This window comes from Falco rusticolus, chromosome 6 (genome assembly GCF_015220075.1).
Source record: "Falco rusticolus isolate bFalRus1 chromosome 6, bFalRus1.pri, whole genome shotgun sequence".
NCBI lineage: Eukaryota > Metazoa > Chordata > Aves > Falconiformes > Falconidae > Falco > Falco rusticolus.
The window spans coordinates 81,891,630-81,916,318 of NC_051192.1; the positions used below are offsets into that span (position 1 = coordinate 81,891,630).

The 24,689-nt window shown below is 37.7% G+C and overlaps 1 protein-coding gene across 5 annotated transcripts in view; it reads right to left on the bottom strand.

Moving 5' to 3' along the window:
* Positions 1-24,689, bottom strand: part of LOC119149581 (pleckstrin homology domain interacting protein) — a 118,986-nt gene that overhangs the window by 42,934 nt on the left and 51,363 nt on the right. For 4 of the 5 annotated variants that reach the window (XR_005104768.1, XM_037390938.1, XM_037390937.1 and 1 more), the window contains 5 exons: positions 12,253-12,381; positions 6,973-7,198; positions 3,825-3,962; positions 2,577-2,760; positions 1,803-1,926 (listed from right to left, as the gene is read on the bottom strand). Coding sequence is in view for 4 of the 5 variants with exons in the window: in XM_037390938.1 (XP_037246835.1) it covers positions 1,803-1,926; positions 2,577-2,760; positions 3,825-3,962; positions 6,973-7,198; positions 12,253-12,381 (801 nt within the window). In the remaining variant the exon portion in view is untranslated. The remainder of the gene's footprint in view (positions 1-1,802; positions 1,927-2,576; positions 2,761-3,824; positions 3,963-6,972; positions 7,199-12,252; positions 12,382-24,689) is intronic. The other variant, XM_037390939.1, reaches the window with a different exon arrangement.

Below are 24,689 nucleotides of genomic sequence, written 5' to 3' on the forward strand. Positions count from 1 at the left end.
TGGTATTTTAGGAAAACTGTAACCCAATTAGAAATGTAAGGGTAAATTGGTAGGAACTCACATTTTCAGGAAGGATGCTTTGACAAGGCTGTAGCTAAAGGAAACCTCTGCCCCCTACACCCTCAAAACAAAAAAAGAACCCTTGAGCAGTGCATTTAATTAAAGTAAATGAAAGTCTATAATTCAACACTAAAATACATCCTCCCAAGACAAGAAATGTTAACATCTGAATTTGTGAGGCCCATCTTCTATTATTCCCAAGAGAAAAATAGGAGTTACCAAGATTTCTGATGTCCTGGTTATTTCATTAATAAGCCCTGTCATGACCATCTCCAAAACTCTAAGTGGCAGAGAGTTTCTTCCCTCTATGTACGAGAACTGGAGATATACTGAAAAAATACTTTTTCACTTTATCTGGGCAAACATACTTGATGTTGGTGACTGCAGCATTGAAATTAGCATTCCAGTACCATTTCTTAAGATAGCAATGCACACAATTTCAAGACAAGAAATTAATTTAAAAAAAACCCTAAGAAATTTAATAAAGAAATTGAAAATTATTAGGGAACTGTTTGGGGGTGGGGGAGCATTTACCTCCCTTCTTTTGAAAGTGTTACTTTGCTCGAGTATAAAAAAAGAAGCAAAACAGAAACCTTCAATTTAGTATCAAACAGAAACTTGCCTATCTCAAATGTATTCTTCCTACTGCATATAAATTAATTAATCATTATTAAAAATACACAAGCACTACTAAGCACCTGAAGTTTACTTATTTCAGATTGCTTTCGATCTTTGTTCCCTTCCTCCACAAGAAAGTAAATAATAAACAGCACAGGCATTAAGTATGGTATTCTGATAAAGTTAATAACTGCAGTCTTTTGTACCCTTTTTCTTAATACTTCATTTCTTCATTTTTCCACCTTGAACCTCATAAGTGATTTTTACTTTAGTGGACAGTTTGCCGGCATTCTTGAAGGCCTGTTACTTTACTAAGCTTCTGATTGAGGGTCGAACTGTCTCATATAGAATAAGCATACTGCAAAACCCAAAGCATGGGTTCTCCTCTACAGTTGCTTAAAATTTACTTCCTTTATTACAAATTATAGTTATTTAGCTAGAAAAGCACAGATGAGCATGTGAGATGCATAGACAAAACTGATTTCTAACACGCAAGATATAACCCAATTTTTTTAAATACAGAATATGCAACCTTCACATTTTCTTACCAGGAAACATCAAGTCAATTATGACAATTTCATTACAACCATTCCATTCCCTTCTTCTTCACCTACCCTGTTTTATTCTTTTCTGGAATATGTACTTCAGCTCTAGCAAAAAGCATGACTTAAAAATGCCCCATACAAAACCACAGTATGATTATTAGGGTACCATAAGAGAAAATACCCAATTCTGTATTTGGAGATTGATTTAAACATGTTAAAGTTAATAACTGTGACTTGAGTTTTAACTGACCCTTTCCACGGAATAGTATATCAAACAGCAGACAGGAGTAGCAGGATGTATTGATAAACAATGACAGGCTCCCTACAACTAATCGTGTTCCTAACACCAGATTTGCAGGGCTTCTCACTTAGTGGATTCTAAAACCAATCTCCGTTGTTTATTCAGAACACCGTGAAACATCAGTACAGACACGCTTCCTCGTTCTGGAGAGGTAAACAATTCCTGTACCCCTGGTTTTAAAATTCAAAACTGAGAAAAGGAATGTAGATTTACAGGGCCTAACACACCGAGTTAAATTTTACACTTCTTTGTGTGATAAGGTGTAAGTGACTATTTACCTTAGCGAAAGTAGGTATTTTGTTTTCTCTTTGAATGTGACTTGTTACATGTTTTCTTTTCTCTTCTGATCGATACACCCTTACTTCTTCTTCTCCCTTTGCTGTTCTCCATTCTTCCTGCCTACTGAAAAAACGAAAATTGAGATGTTAACCTTAAAGCAAAATACAACTGAGAAGATCTATTCCAAATCAAGGAATAAATGTTCAACAATTATAACATTCTTTGAAGAACAATTCTTCTCTTTACAGTCTAAGATTACAAACTAAGATTTCCATCTTATTTCAGAAAGCTGGAGGAGTTAATGTTTGATTGTGGCTAGTAGGGTTTTTTGACTTATGGATGTAAATATTCATCACAGGAGTCAATTACTGAACAAAATAAAGTTCCAGTTTGGAAATCAAAATTCATCTCAGGTACCTAATAGATTAGGTCAGTGTCCCAGCCATAAAAGGCCATATAATGGCAAGAACAAATGGACTTAAAACACACTGTAACTCTTATCCTGCAAGCCAGAAAACACTGAGGCAGCTAGATCCCATTGCATATACAAGTCAAATGGTCAGGTTTTATTCACAATACTTCTGTAATTCCAAGATTTTTCAAGTTACATGCAAACAGCTGATTTCAAACTGAAACTGATATTTACAAGAAATTGAGACCACAGTATAGATAAATACCACACAAATAGTTCTATGACAGTATAAATTCCAAACCAGTTCAATTTAAATAAGTTCACCAAACTAAAATTCACTGTAAACTTGGCCTATGTTTACCTGGCCACACCAGAAGACAGTTCAGGCACTACAACTCTTCGACTCCAAGCCACAAGGTCCCGTTCAGTGGCTATTTCACTTCTTGGTGCGTTGCTATGCATCTGACGCACACCTTCAATTTGTCCACTACGTCTTAATCCTATATTTGGTGGTGAATGTACTTCTGAGGTAGAACTTACAGATCCTAAAAAGTCAAAAAGTAGTATTTGTACTTGATCTGAAATTCTAAGGGAACCATTCAAAAAGAAGAACTCAAAATGAAAGGAAACTAAGAAAAAAAAATTTACTTAACCTATTACTTCAAAAGAAATCAAATATTAACTGAATTTAACTACTCCAGCAGCTTCTGTAGTCACCACAACACACACTTAAACAGCTACTGGGATGCAGTACTGTTTAAAAATTCACATTGAAAAAGAGCAGATGTATCAACAATCTGAAGTGAAGCAAATGTTTCACTGGTTTGCTTTTCTTTAAAAATGCATTTGAAAATATTTATGCGAAGCTGACTTGCTGCTGCATTCCAGATCCGTATTATAAAACAGTGAGCAATCTCACTGAACCAGTGTATTCCTTGAACAGTCTTCTACCTTGAAAAAAAGTGAAGCCACAACACTGGAAATTGGGAATCCAAGCTGTGAAATTTACAGACAAGAACCTGAAATGGTCAAAAGATTAAGAACCTGAAACGGTCAAAAGATTAAAAAACCCAAACAAACCAAAGCAAACCCACACACACTCAACAGCTTTCAAACACCTACACCGTAGCAAAATTTCAACATTTTTCCACATCTTTCCACATACAAACTATTCTTGCTTACCCAGGTGGATTTGCAACCATGACTTTTTAAGTGTTGAAAGCTACTGTGTAATCTAGAACAAGATACTGAAATAGCTGGACTGAGAAATAAGCAACTCCTTCCTCTTTTCTTCCTCCCATTTCCTCATTTGACACAATTCAGATTTCAACCAAACAGATGGCCAACTGCAGACTAAACAGTAGGGCAGTTAGTTCTAAGGGAACACAGTTGCTACAAGTTCCCTGACTGAGCAGACAATAACTTTAATAGATAAATTTGTAATGTCAAGAATCCTGAGATTTCGCAGAAAGATAAAGAGATGAGAAAGCTCTATTATGTTCTGTAGTTTCACATCTCCTTTTTAATAGTTCAACAAAATGCACAAATCATGCACAACAATGTGAGTTTTCCAAGTCTTGGCTACAATGCCCATTGCCCAGTAACCTACCTCTGCTTATCCGGGTAGTACTACTGGTTCCTGCCTCCCCAGAACGTCTCTGGTCCTGCTCTTGCTGAAGTCTTTGAATCATGCTATCCAACGGACTGATCTCTTGATTTGCTTGTTGACTAAGAACTTGATTCAATCCTGTGAAGTGAAATATACAAGAGAACAACACACAAACGTTGATTTGAAGAAACAGATGTTACAAAGAGTTCACTGAAGTTTTAGCTTTGAAATTTAAAAATACAGCATAAACACATGTGTAAGCATGGGCTAATGCATATTTTTGTAACAGCCGTTTTTTAAACAGGATTTTTTTTTCTTAATATCTTGAGAGCATTGTATTCGCTGGAGCAGGGTCAAGATGATTACACGTCACTCCTAATAAAAGTTTACATTTGATTAAGTGTCGGCAAGTCACACAAGCATGATACAACTGCTGTTTGTCAGCTCAGTCAATGTAAATTGTTCAAATGCATGCTTAGCCTGCCCCAAATACATTACAAAATACTTTAGCATAAGCGCCAACAGAAGAACTACATCAAGAAGGTCTAACTGAATTAGAAAAGCATTATCTATACTGAAGAACACTAAGCAGCAAAAATGCTTGATGGAGCTCCATGTAGGCATCAAGATGACAAAGGTTAAGTAATGCTAATTTTCTTTGGTATGTAAAACAGCCAAGAAACCCCCTCTGGGTAGGTCTCTTGAACGAAAGACAGGAAATATTTCACCGAAGTGACTGTAAGGTGACAGTATTTCTGTGCAGCACGCAAAATACACAGCATGTAAGCATGAGCAACACAAAACCTCTTTTCATACTCACAATGGTCACAAAAAATTAAGAGATGTATGGAGAAAAAGGCAAGGGTTACAGGACTGGTTTGAAAAAGAAGTCAGGTACCTCCACATGGAATAGTTAGATGGTGGAGTGGTGGGAAGCTCTGATCAAGAGAAGCAGAACTTGCAAAACTTTGTAACGAGGGATGACAATGTTCAAAGAAACAAGCTACAGAAATAATTTTTCCAGCATGATTCCAAAGAGATATCACAGTATAAACTGCACTTTGCAAGATCAAAGAGAAGATATTACAGTAATTGTGCTATGAAATGAAGAGCTTTGATTATGTGGCTAGACGGAAGCAGCTCTCTTAATAGATGATGGCATGCAGAAAGAGCATAAAAGATTTAAGATAGTGCTCTCAGGGTTTCAAGGTTATTGTAGTCAAAGTCAACTTCGCTAAAGCAGCAGAAGCTTCAAATCATGGTATGAGCTCTGGTATAACCACAGCTGGATGTTTTCTGACTCATGTAGTGAGACAGTCCAGATTTGTTTGGTGACCTCACGAGCAGACATACTGCCTACTGAAAACAATGAGAAATACTACAAATAACCCAAGAAGGATCTTAAATAAGGAGATTGCTACCTAAACAAAATGAATGGGGTTTTATGTATCTAGATTGTGACATTTTGCCTTGGCAAGTAAGAGCAAGATTTTTAAACAACGAAATAATAAAGACACTGGTATGTATTTGATTTTTGCAAAATATCTGGTTTAAAGGAGCTTCATGTACACCTAAGCAGTAAACCAAGCATGACTATCTGTATTTCCCCTACGCTTATAAGCCCCTACAGAAAACTTGACAAGAAATAAATTGTCAGTTCTCTGAGGGAGATCTATCAAATCCCACAATAAAGTTTCAGAAAGAAATGGAGCTTCCTTAGTGGAAGGGAACACAAATACATGACCACAGTTTAGCTCTGCATAAGACTGAATATATTGTTCCTAAACTGTAAAGAGGTAGAAAAATATCTTCCCTCTATAATCTCTCTGGCTCTCTGCCAGCCTGGTTGATGGCTTCCTGCTATTAAACAAAATGCTATGGACATCATCTTCCTACAGGTAATCATGTGTCATGCAGCCACACCATTAAACTAAATATTGTTGGGTCTGTGTGCAGAGTCTGACTTGTTGCAAGATATTATATTGGAGAATATGTCCAGGACATTTTCTAATTTGGAGAATTTCATAATGTCATAGATCCATGCTGTAACTGCAACAACAAAGTAAAATCGCATCCTTCCTTGGAAACTGAATTTAGCTTCAAGCCACTAGCTAGAAAGTTAAAGATAAAGCACAGTATACGTTCACCAGAAAGATTTTTCTTCTTCCTACAGTTCCTTCTCAGGTAGCATTTCTTCCTACAATTTTGGAGGAAATATAGAAATGCTCCTTACAAATTATTGTGTAAGTATTTGGTGGCTGATAATCCTCAGGTCTACAAATGAGGATAAAGAGATCTACTGGTAACTGCACTGTCAGTTAACCCTATTGGAACATCTGACACATCACAGGCTTAAGTATGGCGTACGTATAAGCTACCGTTCACAGGCACAGTCGGTTTTTCCCGGTTTTCAAGAATATCCAAATACTTAACAATGCTTATCTTGAAATCATTTAAAGCTACTATCACCAGTCACTGTTTGCTCATTTATACTAATATTGAACTAGTGACACAAAACAAGTAGGCATCGTTTTTACACCCCCACCCACGGTGGGCCACATCCAGGCAGCTCCCAACAGCCTACCATTAGCCCAACATACGCACATTCCTCCCATGTTGTAAGCATGGAGAACACAACTTTCAAGGAACTTCCTAGATTTTGCATCCTCAGCAACTCTTTAGAGTTCTCTAATCAAACTATCAAAGCTTAAGCTGAATGACTGCTTTCACTTAAATAGGAAGAGGATTTTGCATGTTCCAGGCGTCCTCCCATTTTGCTCTTCTTGTAGGTATTACACGTTCCAAGTGATCTGTGGAAGAACAGTCTGTTTCCTAGGTTTTCTGAAGTAGGAAGTCTCACTCCAAAGAGATCACCCGAAAGCTCACTCAGCATCATACACTGTTCCAATAATTAAATGAGCTCCAAGCCAACTGGTATTGTTGCACCAACTAGTACTAATTTGGTCAATGACAATACTGTTAAGTGAAAACGTCACAATCAATCAGTGCCAAGGACATCCCAATTCTTCCACACTACATGAACTACTATGCCCAGAAACGAAGAAAAAGGACGAAGCAAGAGGGAAAGTGTAGAACACCTGGAAGTAACTAGATAGGCTACTGTGTAGTGAAGTGAAATTTTCCATACCTGAAGATGTCACTCCCATCTGAGGAATAAGCTGTTCCTCCCTGCAGTTCTCACGACCAGGAACTAGTCTTTGATACCTTGCAGGATGAGGGTTGCCATCCACATCAACCAAAAATGGGGGAGGCATAAGGTGTGGAGCCTGCTGTGTCTGTTCATCCAGGACAAAGTTGTTGGCATCACGGATAAGGGGCCGATAATCACTATGAAAGAACATCTGATCTGCTATCTGTAAACAAAGTTATTTTGTAATTTTTTTAAGAACCTATTACAAAAAAGCATACAGAAGATAACTGCCAAAAGTACTTTTAACAATGTTACTTGTGGTCACTTTTGCAAAAACAAGGTTATAAAGTGATCTGTTTACCTCAGTTTAATGGGGAAAATTTAATGACTATGATTTTTTTTTTTCCCCAGTACTACTTTTCTTTATTATAGCGCAAGGAGAATAATCCACATGTTTGAGGGTCGGGAGCATTTAAAGACCAGGGGAATAGGGCAATATTTAATTACTTGCAGACATTTGACCAAACACAGCATGGGCTTATTAAATAATTCACAAATTTTCTTCTATACTCTGAATATATTAATATATATTCTGGTAACAAAAACTGTGTCACAGACTTATGAGCTATGGGTGCAGGAACAAGAGGAGTAGAAAATATTTATCGCAGAATGTTTTTGCCAAATGTTTTAACAGCAGCAGCCAAACTTATATATTCCTATTACAATGCTAGATACATGAAAAAGTTCCAGTAGATAAAATAAAGCTGATCTAAAGTTGAATTCTTCAGGCTTAAAGTTGTCTTTATTATTTCAGTCCACCTGCTCGTAATTTATTCTAGATGACTTTCCACAGACGCTCAAGACTGAGGATTTCCTTTATCCAAATAGTACGTGAAAGGGCTTAAGTTCCATCTCTCACTGGCACATGCACCTCAGTGTCATGCAATCAGAAAGGTACTGAACCGCAAGGCAAAAAAGAGAAAGAGAACCAAAGACAAGCTGACATGACTACTACACATCCCAACACTACCTACTTACTGGCAAGCAAACCCTTTGGCAGCTCATCTACTCAGTTTAACTTTGAACTGAAAATATAGTCATAAAATCATCATTCATGCAAATTAGATTTCCAGTGCAATATAAAAACAATTAAACAACTAACTCAAGGCATAGATATCTCCAAAAAGTCTTAGGTGTTAAGAGACAGGTATCAGGAGCACGGACAGAGGAATGCCCAAGTTGTAGAATTTACATTTCTGAAGAGCATGCTCTAACATGACCAATCCGTAACATAGTTTGCAGTAACTTGTGATGCAGAAATCAGTAAGGCAGAGGTTATACCACCTACTCAGAGGCCTGGGCTCTCAGTGACAAAGGTCTCCTGTCCTGGATGTGAGAAGAATAGGAAGGAAAGATGACAGCAAACATCTATCAATTACAATATCACAAAGTGCCTACATGCGGCCACATGAGGTAGATAATTTTTTTTTAAAAAAAAATACTAGGTAACATGGTATCTGTACCACAGAAAAATTCAGAGAAGTAACAACTGCAAGAAATTGGAAAGATGCATGGAAAGATGCAATAGCAATGATTTAACTCCAGGGATTCAAGTGGTTACCCTTACGAAGTATGTATGGACAAGGTCACGTCCCACTGCAGTAAGAAACCCCGACTGGGTAAAGTCTTGTTGCCAGATTCTCTGTTAAGAGAGGCTGAATGAGAAAGATAAAAGTACTTTCGTGTGTCTGAATGACAGAATCAACACCTGTTCAGCAACTTTGACCCTTCAGCTCAAATAGCTCAAAATGATAAAGGCATAGGTCCTAGAAGGACTTAAAATTTTCCCTAGAATCGTAACAGTAGAGTGTCCAGTACTTTCTTTCACCTAGTGTCAATTTTCCTATTAAGTATTTCTCACACTGAGAAAGAAGATATTTCAACAGCATGATCATACAGACTCTGAGTTTTAATGTGCTGTGATTTGGTTGTATGGTTTTGTCTGCATCCCAGGTTTTGTAAGCAAAGGGAACATCTGAAAATTCTTTTTGAGATTCACTGACCTCTACCAGTATAGTCTCTGGTGCAGTATCATGATGGAGTGTGCAATTACCCTTTTTGTACTCTGTACTGCAATCAGACGTGGTAGAGAGAATAAACAACAATTTTCTACTCCACAAGAGAGGAATGGCATTTCGTGGAAAACCCAGGCTCAGACCAGCTCTCAGATACAAGACTGGAATGTCCCTACTGGAACCTGGGGGTAGCAACCTTGTCCTCAGGCTATTGCAAGTCCTGAGAAAAATCAGAAGATTAGATGTTTCAAAGAACCTTAAATGGTTATGTTCAGTAGACACCCAGTTACAAGTAGTAACAACCAGACCTACTTCTTGATATACTATTAGAGATCAGTTTCATGACAACAAGAAGATACGACACCACCATGAAGATGTGAGTCCTCTGAACACATGGCTTCACAAACCCAGCCGGCAAAAGCTGTCCACAGGATCTGAGCTCTACAAATAACACTCTCCTTCAGTAACTACACTGCACATTCAAAATCCTCAGTTTCTCCGAAGGGGCACACCTACACAAATGCAGAGATTTTTCCCCACTACTGCACTAATCCACCACACAAGAGCTGTGAACTTGCAACAAAGAGCTGTGGTTTGGGCAGTTCTCAGGGACAAAAGCCTTTGCAAACTCAGAGATCTGGTCCAATCTAAGAAATACAATCAACAGAAAGGTACCCTCACGCTTTAGGACAGTTAGGCATTCCTGGACAAGTTTCCACCTAAGCATGAACTTCTGAAATGCACAAGCACTGTTGACAGTGAGCTCAGCTCATCTCCAATGGTCTTCACACACACAGAAATTTCAGCTGAGCTTGGCTCAAGGCCCCCTTAACTGGGTCAAATAACAAAGGAGCCCTAAAAAAGCAGCAAATGTAGTCTTCCCCCACACACACTGAAGAATTACTTCAGAAAAACATTTATCATCAAAAAAAGAAAGAAAGAAAAAAAAAAAGAAAACAAACCAAACACACCCCATCACCTTCATTGTGGCCAAGATCACACTGGGGAAAGAAAAGCCTGCCCAGTGGTTCCAGTCAAGCAGGAAACACAGATACTACCTGAACAAAACATGCAAACCATACATGTGGAAAACCAAGAGCTTGCTCTCTCAGCACATCTAACACCATCTCAAGCTGTAATCATTGTCCTGACTGCAATTCACAAATACAGCAATACAGGACAGGTTACCATACCCCTTTTTCCTGTACAAGTAATTCCCTGAGACAGATGGAAACCACTTTAAAGCCAAAAAACTGCAGCTCCTACCAGAGCATATTCTCGCAAGGTGTCTGAAAATAAACCCAAGTATTAGGGCAGTGGTGGTGGGGAAGGACAGAAAAAAAGAACACCTATTCTCCAGCACCTACCTACCTACCTACCTACCTGTAGTTACATTCTTCTATAGATCAGGTCAGACAAAAATAAAAGAAGAGATGGAACCAGACAAGAAAGAGATCAGAAACTTCCAGACTGAGTTTTCTGAGAGCTGAAGACTGAGATTAAAGAGGTAACAAATGCAAATCCTAATTGCTCCCATTTCTTCTATGGTCAAGAATGCCAAGATTACCACTGGCACAGTAACTGCTGGAGAGGATCATTTTAAATCACCCAGTAAGTGACTAATTTTAAACATAGTCTTTTCTCAGAGGCTGCAGCAACAATCCCAAGAGAACAAAGGGTCTGTAGTTTTCATTCTTCAAACAGATCTAATCCTTCACAAGGTAAATTATCAAATGGCAGCGTATAAGAAACTCCTGGTGTATCACAGGAAAGAGGGGAAGGCTCAACATTTCTGAGTGGCAGAGGTCTATACACTTCCAAAATGACTGGAGAAATAAAACCTGGATTAATCAATGGACACAGAGAGAAAAATGTTTCTATTACAAAAGACTTTAAGGTCTGGAATACTAAAAAACTCTGAAAGACAAAGACCTTTAAAATTATCTAATAATCCTGGTTTTCCTTGTTGCGGTGCCTCTGCTCATTTGTTTTCTTTGGAATGAAAGGGGAAATGCACAGCTAGCAATAGCTGCAGGACAGCAACAGCAGCCAAATACCAAGTACTTCAAATCATAGTTGAGAGACAAGGAGAAAAATATAATCCTCAATATGCAAATACTGCTGTAACTAGCATCAAAAAAAGAGCTGGAAGACTAAAAAAAAAAAAAATATTTAAACTCCTTTTGCTCTCCCTCCTTCAGGACCCTCTGTGTTGCTATTTGCCAAAATGCTTTCAAGACCAGCTTGAGTCCAAAGATCCAAAGCAGGAGGCAAGATCCAGAAGCCAGCACTTCACCAATAAACTTCCAGTATCAGCTAACAGAAGCAGAAAAGAAAATCCTGGAGAAGATATGTCTGCTTAAGTCTTAGAAAGAGGGAGAAGAGACACACCACACCTCCTGCCTCGGTGGTAAAAGAACTAGGACCTTGTGGGCACTCCAAACCTGATAACCTGTATAGTTCATAGGGCATGTTCCTCCACAGAGAACAAACATAACACCACATATCTATACACTCATGAGGGTCTGTGGCAAGACAACCATGCTTAGAATACATAACGTAGACTATGACATTAGAATGAAGATGTAATATTTTAATCACCCAATATTGGTGGAACATTGCTGTGTAAGCACCACAGCATCCGTGACAGGAGAACTTCATTAGCAGACATAAAATCGTACCACTAGAACATACAGTACATTTGTTGCAAATGTCTCCCAGACTATGCATTGTTTAAAAGCAGATAGCAGGAATTAGGTTTTATTACACCTCTCCCACTCTTTTTTTGGTCTTAGTCAGAAACCAGAAAAAATTTTAAACCAAAATGTTTAACTCTTGTTTCAGTTCCACTGCAGTTTATTCACATTATTCATGTGGACCCATTAGTAGACACTTTCAGCCTTGTCACTTAAGAAAATAGACAGTGACTGGGTAACTTTTTAAATGTTTTGGGTGCTTTGTTTTGTTTTTCTTAAGGTTGTTTTTAACTTCCCATTTAGACAGTACCTTAATAGCATGTTTCCATAGTTTAAAACAATACAGTGAAAGTAAGCTCAATGTCAACAACAAGAATCTGAGACATTTCATATTAATGGCTCAATATTGTGTTAAGACACACCCTCTTGAAATGAAGCTCTGAAGGAAAGTTTGCATGAATGCATTCAACACAGACAAACATTTTGATTTTCATCTTGCACTGTACCTTGTCATATTTGCTACTGGAACCAAAGCCAAAAATCAGAAGGTGACCGTGAGAATCAGTACATGCAAAATGCTGTCCATCAGGAGAGCACTTGCAGTCAAAAACTGCACCATGTCCTTGTCCTTCAATCTGAAATACATCAACATACAAAATAATTAAGTTACCAGAAATAAATAAATTTCAATTATGATTCTCAAAACTGTGGTGCTGATGTTGAAATTTATTGTAAAATCTGTAAGACAGTATACTGCTAGATGGAAGTTACTTTAAAACAGTTTACTTTTTAGCTATTCACTTCTCAGTGAATTTTGTAATAATGCTCATGAAAGATGCCAAATTGATAGTAGAAACTGACAGACTATCCACAAAGCAGGCACAGTATAGGAAGTGAAAATAAAAGCTTCCCCTTGAACGACCTGCTAATGAGCCTAACCAGAGAGCTGGGTCCAGTTCAGGGCTTAGTCACTACACCCTTTCAATCCTCTGCCTTTTTGCTAAGCTAGCCCAGTAGCATTGGCTGCTGTGGTGTTTCAGAACACCTGCCTGCTAGAAAACGCACTGACATAAGGCAACCCACATTACACAACTTAGCAACTGCCTGTTTCTGTAATTCCTACTCCTAATTTATTGGAGTGGGGGAGGTGTAGATTTGTGTAAAAACTCCACTTTTTAAAGGAGAACTGCAAAGATTTTAAAAAAGGAATTTTTACCTGATACTCATTTTCTGTTTTCCAGTTCCATTAAGCCAGAACAAATGGGTTTTTGTTTTTCCCTGCAACCTGTCAATCAAGCAGAGGTGACCAATCACCACTCTGAATTTTCACGTCTTCAGCACCTCTTCAGAAAGCCCCTTTCTATTCTCCCCAGCAAAGCACTTTTGCATTTTCTTTAAAGAGACACCAAACAAAATTCTTCCCCTAGCTGTGGCAGGCCTATATACCGCCAGAAAAAACAATGGTATTCAGCCTGCAGACAGTAGCACTATGCACTTCTGCAGCACCTTCCAGAGGCCATCAGCATTATTTTAAAATGTTAACGAACCAAGCCTCAAAAAAACTGTGAAGTAGGTACTGTTCTCACTATCTTACAGGCTGAGCCAAAGGCAAGAAATCTAAATCTTTTGCCCACGGTCTTACAACACACCCGCACCCCTGCACACACCCCCCAGTGGTAGAGGCTGCTACACCTATTACCATGCTCTCAGGTATTTGATAAAGGTCTTTCTTACTGCAAGTACTTTCCATAAAAGTCAAATGAGTTTCTGGGTTAGCAAAAGAGGAACATAAACGAATCCAAGTTTTATGTTCTATTTTGACCATCACTCCAGAAGAAATGAACAGAAGCATCCTATAGAAAGAGATGGAAAATAAAAACAGAGCTTCAAGCGAGTGGCACTAACATCACAACAGCTAGGAATGCAGAATTAATTTTGGCTAAGCAAGATCCAACAACCAAGGCAAAGTTACAACTTTGTGCTGCTTTTTTTAATGTAGAAGGCTCACCGTATTAAAGGGAGACAGTTTGGGGAGGTAGGTGGAAAGGGGAAGGAAATTCAGCCCAAGAATAAGCTTTGCAGATGTGTAATAAAAACCTGGAAAAGGAGTATTTACACAGAGATTTCTAGTCCCTTTCCCTTTTTCCAACAAAGGAAACATTAAAGTATCAAGCTTCCTAACATCCAAGTCCTTCATAAATAGAATTTCTGGGTTCTACTAGACCCTAAGATTTGAAGACTTTTTGTTTTACAAGGAAAACAAGCCATGTCGTAGGAAGAACTATTTGCTAACCATGGCGAGAGGGGAAAAAAATGAACAGAAGGAAAAAAATTAAGACTAATAAGATGATGGTTTTTTTTAATCTTTCCCAGCAAGAAATGGTTTGGATGGACTATTTTTAAGAATCCCCTGGGAATTACAAGGGTCAGTTGGATGACACTCCCTTCTTATGTAAAGGAAACAAATAGTGATTGATTATTCAGTGATTAATGCGGTGCAAATAGTTTTACTCTGTAAGTGGCCAGAAACTGGTCTAGAAAATGCTTTTGGAAAGGACAGCAATGAGGCCTTTTACTACAGCCCCTCAAGTCCTACATACAATTACTAGGAAATAAAGATCCTTAATATTCTAAGAACAAAAATTACTGTTGGGGATAAGCTTCCAAAATATAATTACTATTACAAATTAAAGAGCAAAGCCTGCCAGAGTGTGCTATACCCAGTAGACTTTTTCTTTAAACAAAAATATTTTGGGATTAATGAATGACACTTTACAATGGAATTTCTTCAATAATAAAGCTAACACTGAGGAGTTGGTCATTTGGAACAGAAACCTAAGATGCAAAAGGGGAAGCGGCAGTAAATCCGTGAAGCGTAACTTCAGAAAGCTAGATAAAGGACTTGAGCAAGAAGGAAGCTGCTTTCCCCACCCCATCCCTTTTAAATCGAAGATGCAAGAAATATATGAAGACCGTACCCCAAAGAAGATAAAATGGTTACTTTGTCTGGAACCTTCCCCTGCTGAATAATGGGATACCAATGGTGAAGAGACATTCACGAGAACAGAAAAGGTACTGGTCAATTAAGAGCTGTCCCAACAAAGGGCCGCAAAGAGTGAACATACTAAGACACTGCTGGTAGCAAAGCAAGTAGCAAGGATTCTTTGACCACAAACAGGGAAGAACCAGTGATGCTATACAATGAGGACTAAGTTAAGATTACTTTCAGCCTCAACCCCAAGAATTAAGCTATTTGCCCATATTTTCACTAGCAAGGGAACAGGTGGACATTGTACATCACAAAGGGAGGAATGTTGATAAAACAGAATGAAAAAGGGAAGTTACTCTTTTCCTCTCAGTTTTGAAGACAGCTTATTGTTCTCCCCCAAACCAGGGAGAACAGAGCTGTGAAACTAGTACACAAAGTAACATGTCTTAGATCCATACAAAAACAGAGTAGTACCACCTACAGAGAGAGAACTAAATAGTAAGCCTTTCTGACCTGTTCTCAATAGGTAGCGTAAAAGACTTAAACCCTAGTTTTTAAGAAAAGTAAAGGACACGGGAGAGAAAAAAAAAAAAGGGGGTGGGGGTGGGAAATCAAGTAAAATGAAAACTAATCAAGAGTAGAGAGTACCAGACAAACTCAGCAACTTTCCTCAGTAAAGTAACTGGTTTTTTTATACCAAGAAAATAATAGTTCATTCAAACTAGCTAGATTTCATAGCCATGACATGGCACGGAAAACAGTTCAAATGGAACAGACTGTGATTACTAGGAGAAAATGCAGAGTAGGTACACTTGCTAAGCGGAGGATTAACAGTTACTGGTTTGGGGAAGACATACAGAGTTAAAAGGATGTTACCAGTGAAGTTCCTCAAGCCAGGCCTTTCTGTTAGTGACATCAGGGAAAAAAAAAAAAAAAAAAGAGCCCATTGATGAAATGAACATTAGGAAATCATCCACTGAAAACAGATTTGGAACACAGCACAAATTATATTGACTGAAGCAATTAAAAGCCAACAGGATGAAATGCAATAGCCCGTGAATCTAGTAAGATTATTAGAAAAAACTTACTAACACACTTACTGCCAGAAAAAATAATGGAACTCAAGTCTACACACAGTAACACTGTGCATTTCTATCACGCCTTCCAACACAAGTTGTCAGCACTGTTTAAAAAGACAATGAACTAAGTCTCTACTAGCCTGAGGTAGGTAACATTCTCTCTCATCCTTCACATTAAGGGACTGAGGCATTAGTTGCAAACACAGGAAGAAAGATCACTGTGTATTCATTGCAATGTGTCACATGTAATGCAACAACAACAACAAAAACTATAATCCTAAAATATACCAGAAGTTTATCCAGAAGAGAAAGAGAAAGCACATACATGCTAGGCAAACAGACAACAGTAAGAACAAACTCTTCCAAAGCAATACACGTATTTTTTGCTTCCCACCTTCAAGATAAGTAAATGCTAACTGGAACAGCTAACAGAGAAATGTTTCCACTCATCATCATAATGGAAAACCTAAGAACTCTGGTTCTTCACATGGACACTAAGGGAAGAGGACTACTTTGCACACCTATACAGAAAAGACCTTTAGCAGGAAGAGAACTACTTTACTTTTAAATGCATAGGGACAAACAAAAATTAGTTACAAGCAACATTCAAGTCTGAAAACTAAAATTTAATGCTATCAATCACAACAATGGTATGCTAGAACAACCTTCTAAAACTAGCAAAAAAGCAAAGTTAATTAGCTGTTACTACAACATTTAACCTTTTTCACAAGTGAGGAAACTACATCATAGCTGCTTAAATCAGTCTCCAAGTATTCTGAAATTCCTTTGCAGGTTTATGTTCTCCTTTGCTTTAAGGAACAATCTCCAATGACAGCCTGCTTCCATGGTAAGTCAAAAAATATCTACAGACCTTCTGCAAAGTTAGAAGGGGTTGCTGCAGATTTGTAGGAGTGGAAAGAACACTTGAATTTTTAAGCCAGTTTAAAAAAAAAAAGGAAAAAAAAATCAAAAGGGCTTCTACACTGCTTCCAGAACAGTAACAAAGGATCAAGTGGTGGGAAGAGGACAAGAAGTAATTACATTAAGAGTAAATACTAAAAATGTTTCTATCTTCTCACCACCCAAGTAAGTTATCCATTCAGGAATGTTGTACTTGCCTTGAAAAATAAACGTATCAATGAAAAGATCTGACAGATCACCCACCCTACAGATGCCTGAAGGCTATATAAAAAGCATTTACAGATTTTTTTTAAGATTTTTTTTTTCTTAATTAACAACCTGCGAACTCAGTACTTGGCCTACTAGAGCGTTATGCTGGCTTTGCTTTTCAGGATCTGCTCTTCTATACTATTCAAAGGCGGAACCTCTCAAAAATTTCAAAAACATTTCAGTAGGGCTACACACTGACTGATTAAAAAATAACACCTCTATAATCTTATTCTAAGTCATTCTGTATTCAGATGACTACAAAACCTGATCTAAAAATACAATCCCATACGATCCCAGCAAAACTGTAAGTCTCTTCAGACTTTATTAAACGCCACAACATAAGAAATAAAAGTTTTTAAATCTTTAGTTAATACTGGAGATGACAATACTTTGTCCATATGAGCAATCAGTATGCCTTTTGGACTTTAGTCAAAAAAAAAATCACCTCATATGGCAGAAAATCCATGCACAGAGCATTCTGCTGATCTGTCCTAGACTGAGTCTGATCTTCCATGTACTTCTTACAGGGATTCCAATTTTTTGTCATGTCATTAAAACTAATCAAGTAGTTGCCAACAAAGATCTAGGTAAGCCATGCAGGTTTATTGATTAACAAAAAGAAAATAATGTTTTAAGCAATATGGTATCAATGTTTTAAGCAATATGATAATGCCGTTAGAGCTTCAGAGTTTGTAAGTTTGCATTGGAAACAGAAGTAGCATTAGAAAGTAAGGAACTGCATCACACACATCAGTGAAAGACCTGACCTCTGAAAATGGGGCAAGAAAAACATTAAGATACACAGACATAAGGAGGCATCAGCATAGGAATTGCCTGTAATGAAGTGTCCAGTCAAAGGTAAAAATTAAGGCCAGAGTAAACAACCAGCTCTCTGAAGGAGCAGGAGAACACAGAAAAATCCCGACTACAACTTAGTAGCCTCTGCTTGATTGACAATTTGCAGGAAGAAACCCTTTTGACCTGAATCAGTTGATGCTGTGACACTGACAGTAAATTCTAAGCAAAATAAGGACTAAACTGTACTAAAAAACATTCAAACAGTTATTAACAAGGGATGTGTGTCCCCAAATTCATAAAACCTAGACATCATTGCCATTACAAAATACATTACTACTATAACCTCCATGGGGATTCCCAATTTTTCTCACTGATTTACATAAAAACCTAAGATGTAGGAAGAGGGCAGAGAGACGGGGCAAGGAAACAACCAATATCACCGCATCCAGGTGGTCCGATTCTTGAACTGCAGTGCAGACTCTCCATTAACTTCAAGTAGGGTCACCATTACACTGTACAATTTCCACTGTAGAAATCAGGAAAATTCTTACGCGCTGCCTGAAGTTGACCTTTTTATGGTCAAGTTTTGTATATGACAATTTTAGTCACCGCTTATGCTAATTGCTTCAAATAAATCTACAATATATCCAAGGCTCACAAACCTAAGACAGTGTTTCTATAAAAAAATTTTTCAAGAGATACATTGTCAGAAAGTTGTGTGAAATGTCTAAGCTTGAAAGAGGACCATGCAATGCAACGACCACATACCCTATAAAAATAAATAAGGGCCCACGTGGAAAAAAAGGCATAGAACCAGGAATAGTACCAGATAAGTTTTACATTAATGAGACAAGCAGCTAGCTACAAGACTTGGGGACATAACAAGCAGTTTCAGCAATCTTGTCCTTATATCTCAATGACTACGTGGCTTGAACTTTCAACCTTAACATCAACATGTGGGTTTTGAGTTGTTTGCTTTTTTGTTTGGCGGTTTTGGTGCTTTTTCTAACATAAAACATGTATCATCATTTACACAGATTAACTAGTATTTGGCTATGAAAAGGCATATATTCACCATGGTAACTTCACACAGCGAATGTAAAAAAAATAGTATGAAAATATCTACTTGCTTCAAGCTTTCTCACTGGATGTGTGACAGGTTTTTTATTTCAAAAACAAGCTTAACGTTTTAAATGTAACTACTGCTTTGTTGTGATACATATCACTACATTTCCAAGAAGCATAACCTGTTTCATTAAGACACCTATTTGAAATAGCAGCAGTGCTTTAGAGCTATACAACTATAACCATACCAGAAGAGGGTGACCTTACAAGGTAGGTTAGTATCTGCTTCTTGACTCTCTCTGCTACTCCGTTTGGTTTCCAAAGACAATCAAATGAAATAAAGGAATTTCAGAGAGCGCCTTCAAAACAAGCCTATCACATCCACTTTTTGTATCCTCAGCCCAAGGCTTCTCAAGAAAGAAGCAACCTGAAAAAGAAAACTAAGGACCGAAAAGAGTCACTTTTTTTTTCTTTACTATAGCACCCTTGTAAGAGCTTGGGTCTGAACTTTTAAGACTGGTCAGAATACCAAGAGACCAAAAAATAAGTTTGTGAGTATTCACAAACACATTCTATTCTTTTGATCACATGAAAGCATTACGTGCTTTTTCACTGTATGAAAAGTCGTAACACAGACTAATGAAAGTTACTGCAGCAGAGTAAGTAAATAAGGTTTTAATGATCATCACATGATCCTTCCAACACATCTTTTCTTCTGCCTAGTTCTTCTAGTGGAAACGTAGAAATATGGTCATGCTGTAATCCTTGAAGTCTGAAAAGCAGATGCTGGACTCTATCTTCTCAAGTACAGAGACAGAGATCTTTCAGTGAAGTAAAATTTTTGTTCTTCAGAATACCTAGACATAACCACTACAGCTTTTCAAAAATGTCTGTTAATCTTCATTTTCATGACTGCCTTGCTTCAGGTACCTAATACAGATAGATGTACAGAGATCTAAAATTAAGGAAATCTAAAATTAACTGATAACAAATTTTAAAGTAACAATATATAGTCCTTTCTCGAAAAATAAAGTAACACTGAGAAAATCATCATATGTGCTTGAAAACGACGTAAACAAGCTGTGGTATTTCTTCCCTTTTCAGATATTTTCTCTTTAATTTGTGGTTAAAATTAAGTTGTTTGCTAAGTAGCTGGTCTCAACTCTTGCTAAGAAATTCTGGCCAGCTTTGTCAAGTACAGTTCTGCATTTTTATATTTCAGATAAAAGCCCTGTCCCATCAATTTTGAAAATTCATTAGAGGAGCCAACCCAAGCTCCTGGTCAAGTTAGTAAGACAGTGTAAGACATTCAATGCTGTGCAAAAGAAGTCATCAATTCTACAGCTAAAACGTTTGCAATTTGATTAACATTTTTACCCTCCTGCAAGGCTACAAGTTTGGGATTTTTTTTTCTTTTGAAGATTATTAACTTCTGCAGTATTTTGCTAAGTCCAACCAAGAATACATAAGCAAAAGATCAGCCCACAGGTTTGTTAGCTACACTGTTAAAATAGCTTATGCCTGCTGGTACTATACATTCAACAACACTTTATACTCAAGGACTTCGAAAAGTTTTTCAATATAAAAAACTTTACAATTGCTGTTCTCCTGTTAAGGTTTACATTTAAGTTTTGATGTCCAATATAATTTTGCACATATTGCAATCTGATGCAGTAAAATGCTAAGCCAAAAAAACTTCATCTTGCTGAAAAGTTCCTTAACTATTTACATAAGGTTCCAGGTAATCTCTGAACTCCAAAAAGTTTTGTCCCTGTTTTTCTTTTAGCTGTCACAAATTTTCTTTAGAAGAAAAAAGAACAAAAAAGGAAATATGACTTTGTTTATGCAGTGAAATCCAGACTTGATCTTAGAATCTTAAGTAATTTGCTTCTGGGCTGACAATTTTAAATTAAGTTGGACAAAATCACGTAATACTAAATTCTTATTTAAGTTGCAACTGCAGACCTTTAAATTATTAGAAAATTGACGCTTTTCAATTCAGCTGCTTACACTGTACCTGTTTGAATGTATGGTTTTTAAAACAGATGGAAGAAACCAGGCTCATGACACTAGCTAAATCTTTTAAAAAGCTACTTAACATTTTGTGAAATAAACAGAGAAGTGTTTAAGTTCTTAGTGCATTTAAAAATTCATATTTATATTCATATTTTAAAAGTTCACATTTAAGGTCTACGTTTCATCATCTGTTGCTAATTAACTAGCATATTGGAAAGAACACATGCAAGTTACAAGCTTCCTAGTTCTGGATACCATGCTTATTTACATAAACTGTAAGTAATGTATTTTACATGACAGTGTGGGACTATTCATCATGAGCTTCCAAGTGTCTAGAACTAAAGCAAACAGGTAGGATTCTGGTACAGAGATCTAAATGAAAATATGCCTCAGTTTAAAAAAAAAAAAAAAAAAAAAAAAAAATCACAGTTTTTTTCTAGTACACCTGAAAATCTGTAAGAAGCCTCATCCTACCTTACAGCAAGCAACTATCAAAGCAAACAGCTATCAAAGATGATGTTGTCCTTCCAGGTCACAATGAAAAAGCATGTCTTAGCCCCAGGATGAGAGTTTTTTTAAAAAAACAAGTGAAGAAATGAAACCATACCCCGTAACTTCTCCAACACCAATGCAACAGGCAGGCCAGCTTCTCCTTCAGGCTTTGCAGACTTTTTAAAGGTGCTTTATGGGGTTTTGGTTTTCTCTTTTTTTCTGATGGTTCCATAAAAGCGGGACAGAGGGCTTAAGAACAATACACACCAATTCAAGCAGTAACAGTTACACTGCTATCAGAAATCATCCATTATTTTTGAAGTACCAATCTGGTTTCCAGGGCAAGCAACATTTACTCAGTGACACAGATGAGAACAATGGTGTTTCTGAAAGAGATTAAAGCTTTTCCTTCACAAAGGTAACACAGTTGTCATTTCAAAGGAAGATGAAGGTGGGAGAGGAGGAGAACAGGTTTGGTGAGGAATTTTTTTTTTCTTCCTCCCCCTCCAAAAGAATCAGAGGGTTGCTTCAAATCACTAGTTTACAGAGCTTGAGTTGTAAAGAATTTCTGAAATATGCTCATGGTATTTCTATATGCTCTGATGAAATGTGCTTTGGCATTTAGGAAAAGACTCATCATCAAATTCACAACTGCTGGAGATATATAATGTGACCTTTAAGCGTCAAAGGCTTAGGTGGCTTAGCCTTTCAGCAAGTCAGATAAAGTCACAAAGGTAGGAGGATTTTGAGGTATTCAGATCTGTGAATTTAATACAAGATCGTAAAAACATTCTTTTTGTATCAGTATTTCAAAGCATTCTTCAGAATATGATGAAAGGACTAAGGCCACCTTTGCACTGAGTTCAAAGTGGGCTCCAGAACTGCCACCCACCCACAGCATGTTGAAAAGAATGCTGCAGTGCGTGACAGTGCTCTGAAAGGCTGTCTTAGCACTAAGGTAACGTCACAAATGAACTCTTCACAACCACTAGGAGGAACACACTAAGATTACAAGTAAGCAGAAGTCTGACCTTAACAGGCATTCAGGCACACAGGAGACCCCTGAAGCGCATGAATCCCGTCAGACCTAAGAAAGCCTAATCCTGGCTACAGCAAAGCCTGACTTTCAAAAGATGCAACTTGCAATTGACAGTCAATCCGGTAAAACTTAAGAGCAACACCTAGTTGTGAAAGATCTATTGTTCTTCGTTTTCTTTGGGTTTGTTCTTTTTTTTTTAAATCTGTCGACCAGAACCATTTTTTTCTTTAAAGGCATCAGTATTCCTACTTGATTAATTTCTACATTACAGAAGAATTTCTTAAATGCCGTACAGGCTAGTCTTTATCAACTAATACACAAGCCTCCCAGTGCAACAACTTCAATGTCTACTTATAAAATCTGCTGAGTCAGGTATCAGATTCAGGCAAAGCAGTTACATTCAAAGATACACTACAAAAATCCAATATTCTACAGTGACAAAGATTGTAAAAATGCTTGTTCTCCCCTGGTCTTTCATTCTTACTACTGTAGTACAGTCTTCATACTTTCAATGGCATACTTTTAAGAAAACGAAGTCACTGTATGTTCCTGCAACTGTTCATAAAGCTATGCTGTAAACCAGAAGAGAGAGAGTGCACACACAGAGCTACAGGCCTGTACATATCCTGAAATCTTTTAGGAAACTTTTTAAAATTTTCTTCTACAGGGCAGCAACATTCATACTGCAACATTAGCTTTACCACAGGAGAAATCTATACTCTTAAGGCTCCAGGCAGCATGCCTTTTGCAGTCTGAATCAGCAGAGCTCAGCCATATGAGGCACTACTCAAAGGAAAGCATGATTAAAATAAACTACCTAAGTCCTGAAAATAAAAATCAACGGCAGCACCATTATACCACAAACATGTTTGGGGTCAGACCTGAGGAACACCAGTAGTTAATGTCCAAATTGCAACACAACAAAAAACCAATCACCAATCCAAGCCAAACCCCATGCATCCACCTAACATTACCAGACACCTCCTTTTTGATCTGCAAGATTCTCAAGTGTCTGTATTTTTCTTTTACCCTTCAAACATTCTCAGAATTGAGAAACTTCTGCTTAAAGCCTACAGGAACCATAAGTGTAAGGCTAAGCTGCAGCACATACCATCCAAGCGTCAATGCTGGCATTCCTAACAAACCAAGTGTCAGGTCATTAAGTAGAAACGTTGTGAGAACACCTGAAAGAAAACAGATCCTATGACAACAACTGAGTGGGGTACAGTCTTATAACCTAAGAAAGTACTAATTCTGCAAGTTCAAGAGCTTGCCTGAAGCTTGAAACCCAAGGTCATTTCTACAACTTTCTGATTTACCTAAAACATTATTTCCATACCCAAGAAAACCAGCCTAGCACGAGAGCCTAAAACCATAGGATACAGATGCATGCCTCTTCACAGTGGCATAACTTCATGAGAAAGTTGGGGAAAGGTCCTGTCTAAACATTTATAGCTAGGATGCCCTCCTGGTTAAGCGGCAGATGTTGAACTGAACACCTCGCCACTGAGGGAAGAACAGAATCTAGGTCTTGTATTCCCAGCTCAATATTAGTTAAAGCAATCCCAAAAGATAAGCTCCACCTGCTCCTGAGTTGTCCTTTTAGGAAAGCAGGGACCAACCTCAGTTACAAAGTGCCTTACCACACAAGGGATGCAGACTGCAAAGCCTCATTGCAGCTTTGAGTAAGAAACTGCATTTCAAATATATCTCTATGTACATTATCATACAGTGGCTTTCACTGGACAGCCCACCAGGTTTTTTCCCTGGATCACCCACTAAGACACTTTAATCTCATACACTGCTCAGTAAATTGAGGATTTAGTAGGATACTGCATTCTATGTTGGAAACTAAGGACTTTGGTCCCCAATAACTGAGGTGTCACAACAGCCAAGTCCTTTGGTGAATCTAGGCCCTGCGTAATGAACCACAATTTAAACATTTACAAGGGTTTGTGCCATCTTTCTGTAGCAAAACCGCTATTTTTGTGAAATATGTAAGATCTGAAACAGTTGGCTGCAGCAACCAGGTTTATTACCCTGTTTCTTCAGAAGTTTGCTAAACGCTTATTTGTACCTGGGAAACACAGCATGTGAAACTGCCCTGGTATTACAACACCAAAGCCACAACCTCACTGATTCCTTGAGAAAACAGATACAAAAATACACTGAAAACATTTTTTCATTAGCAGCTGTGTAAAGACAGGACTGGCAGGGATATTACACAAAACAAATACCTTTATTTGCACATGCAATTTAAAACCATGTAAAGACTTATTTGCTGCATCTCAAAAC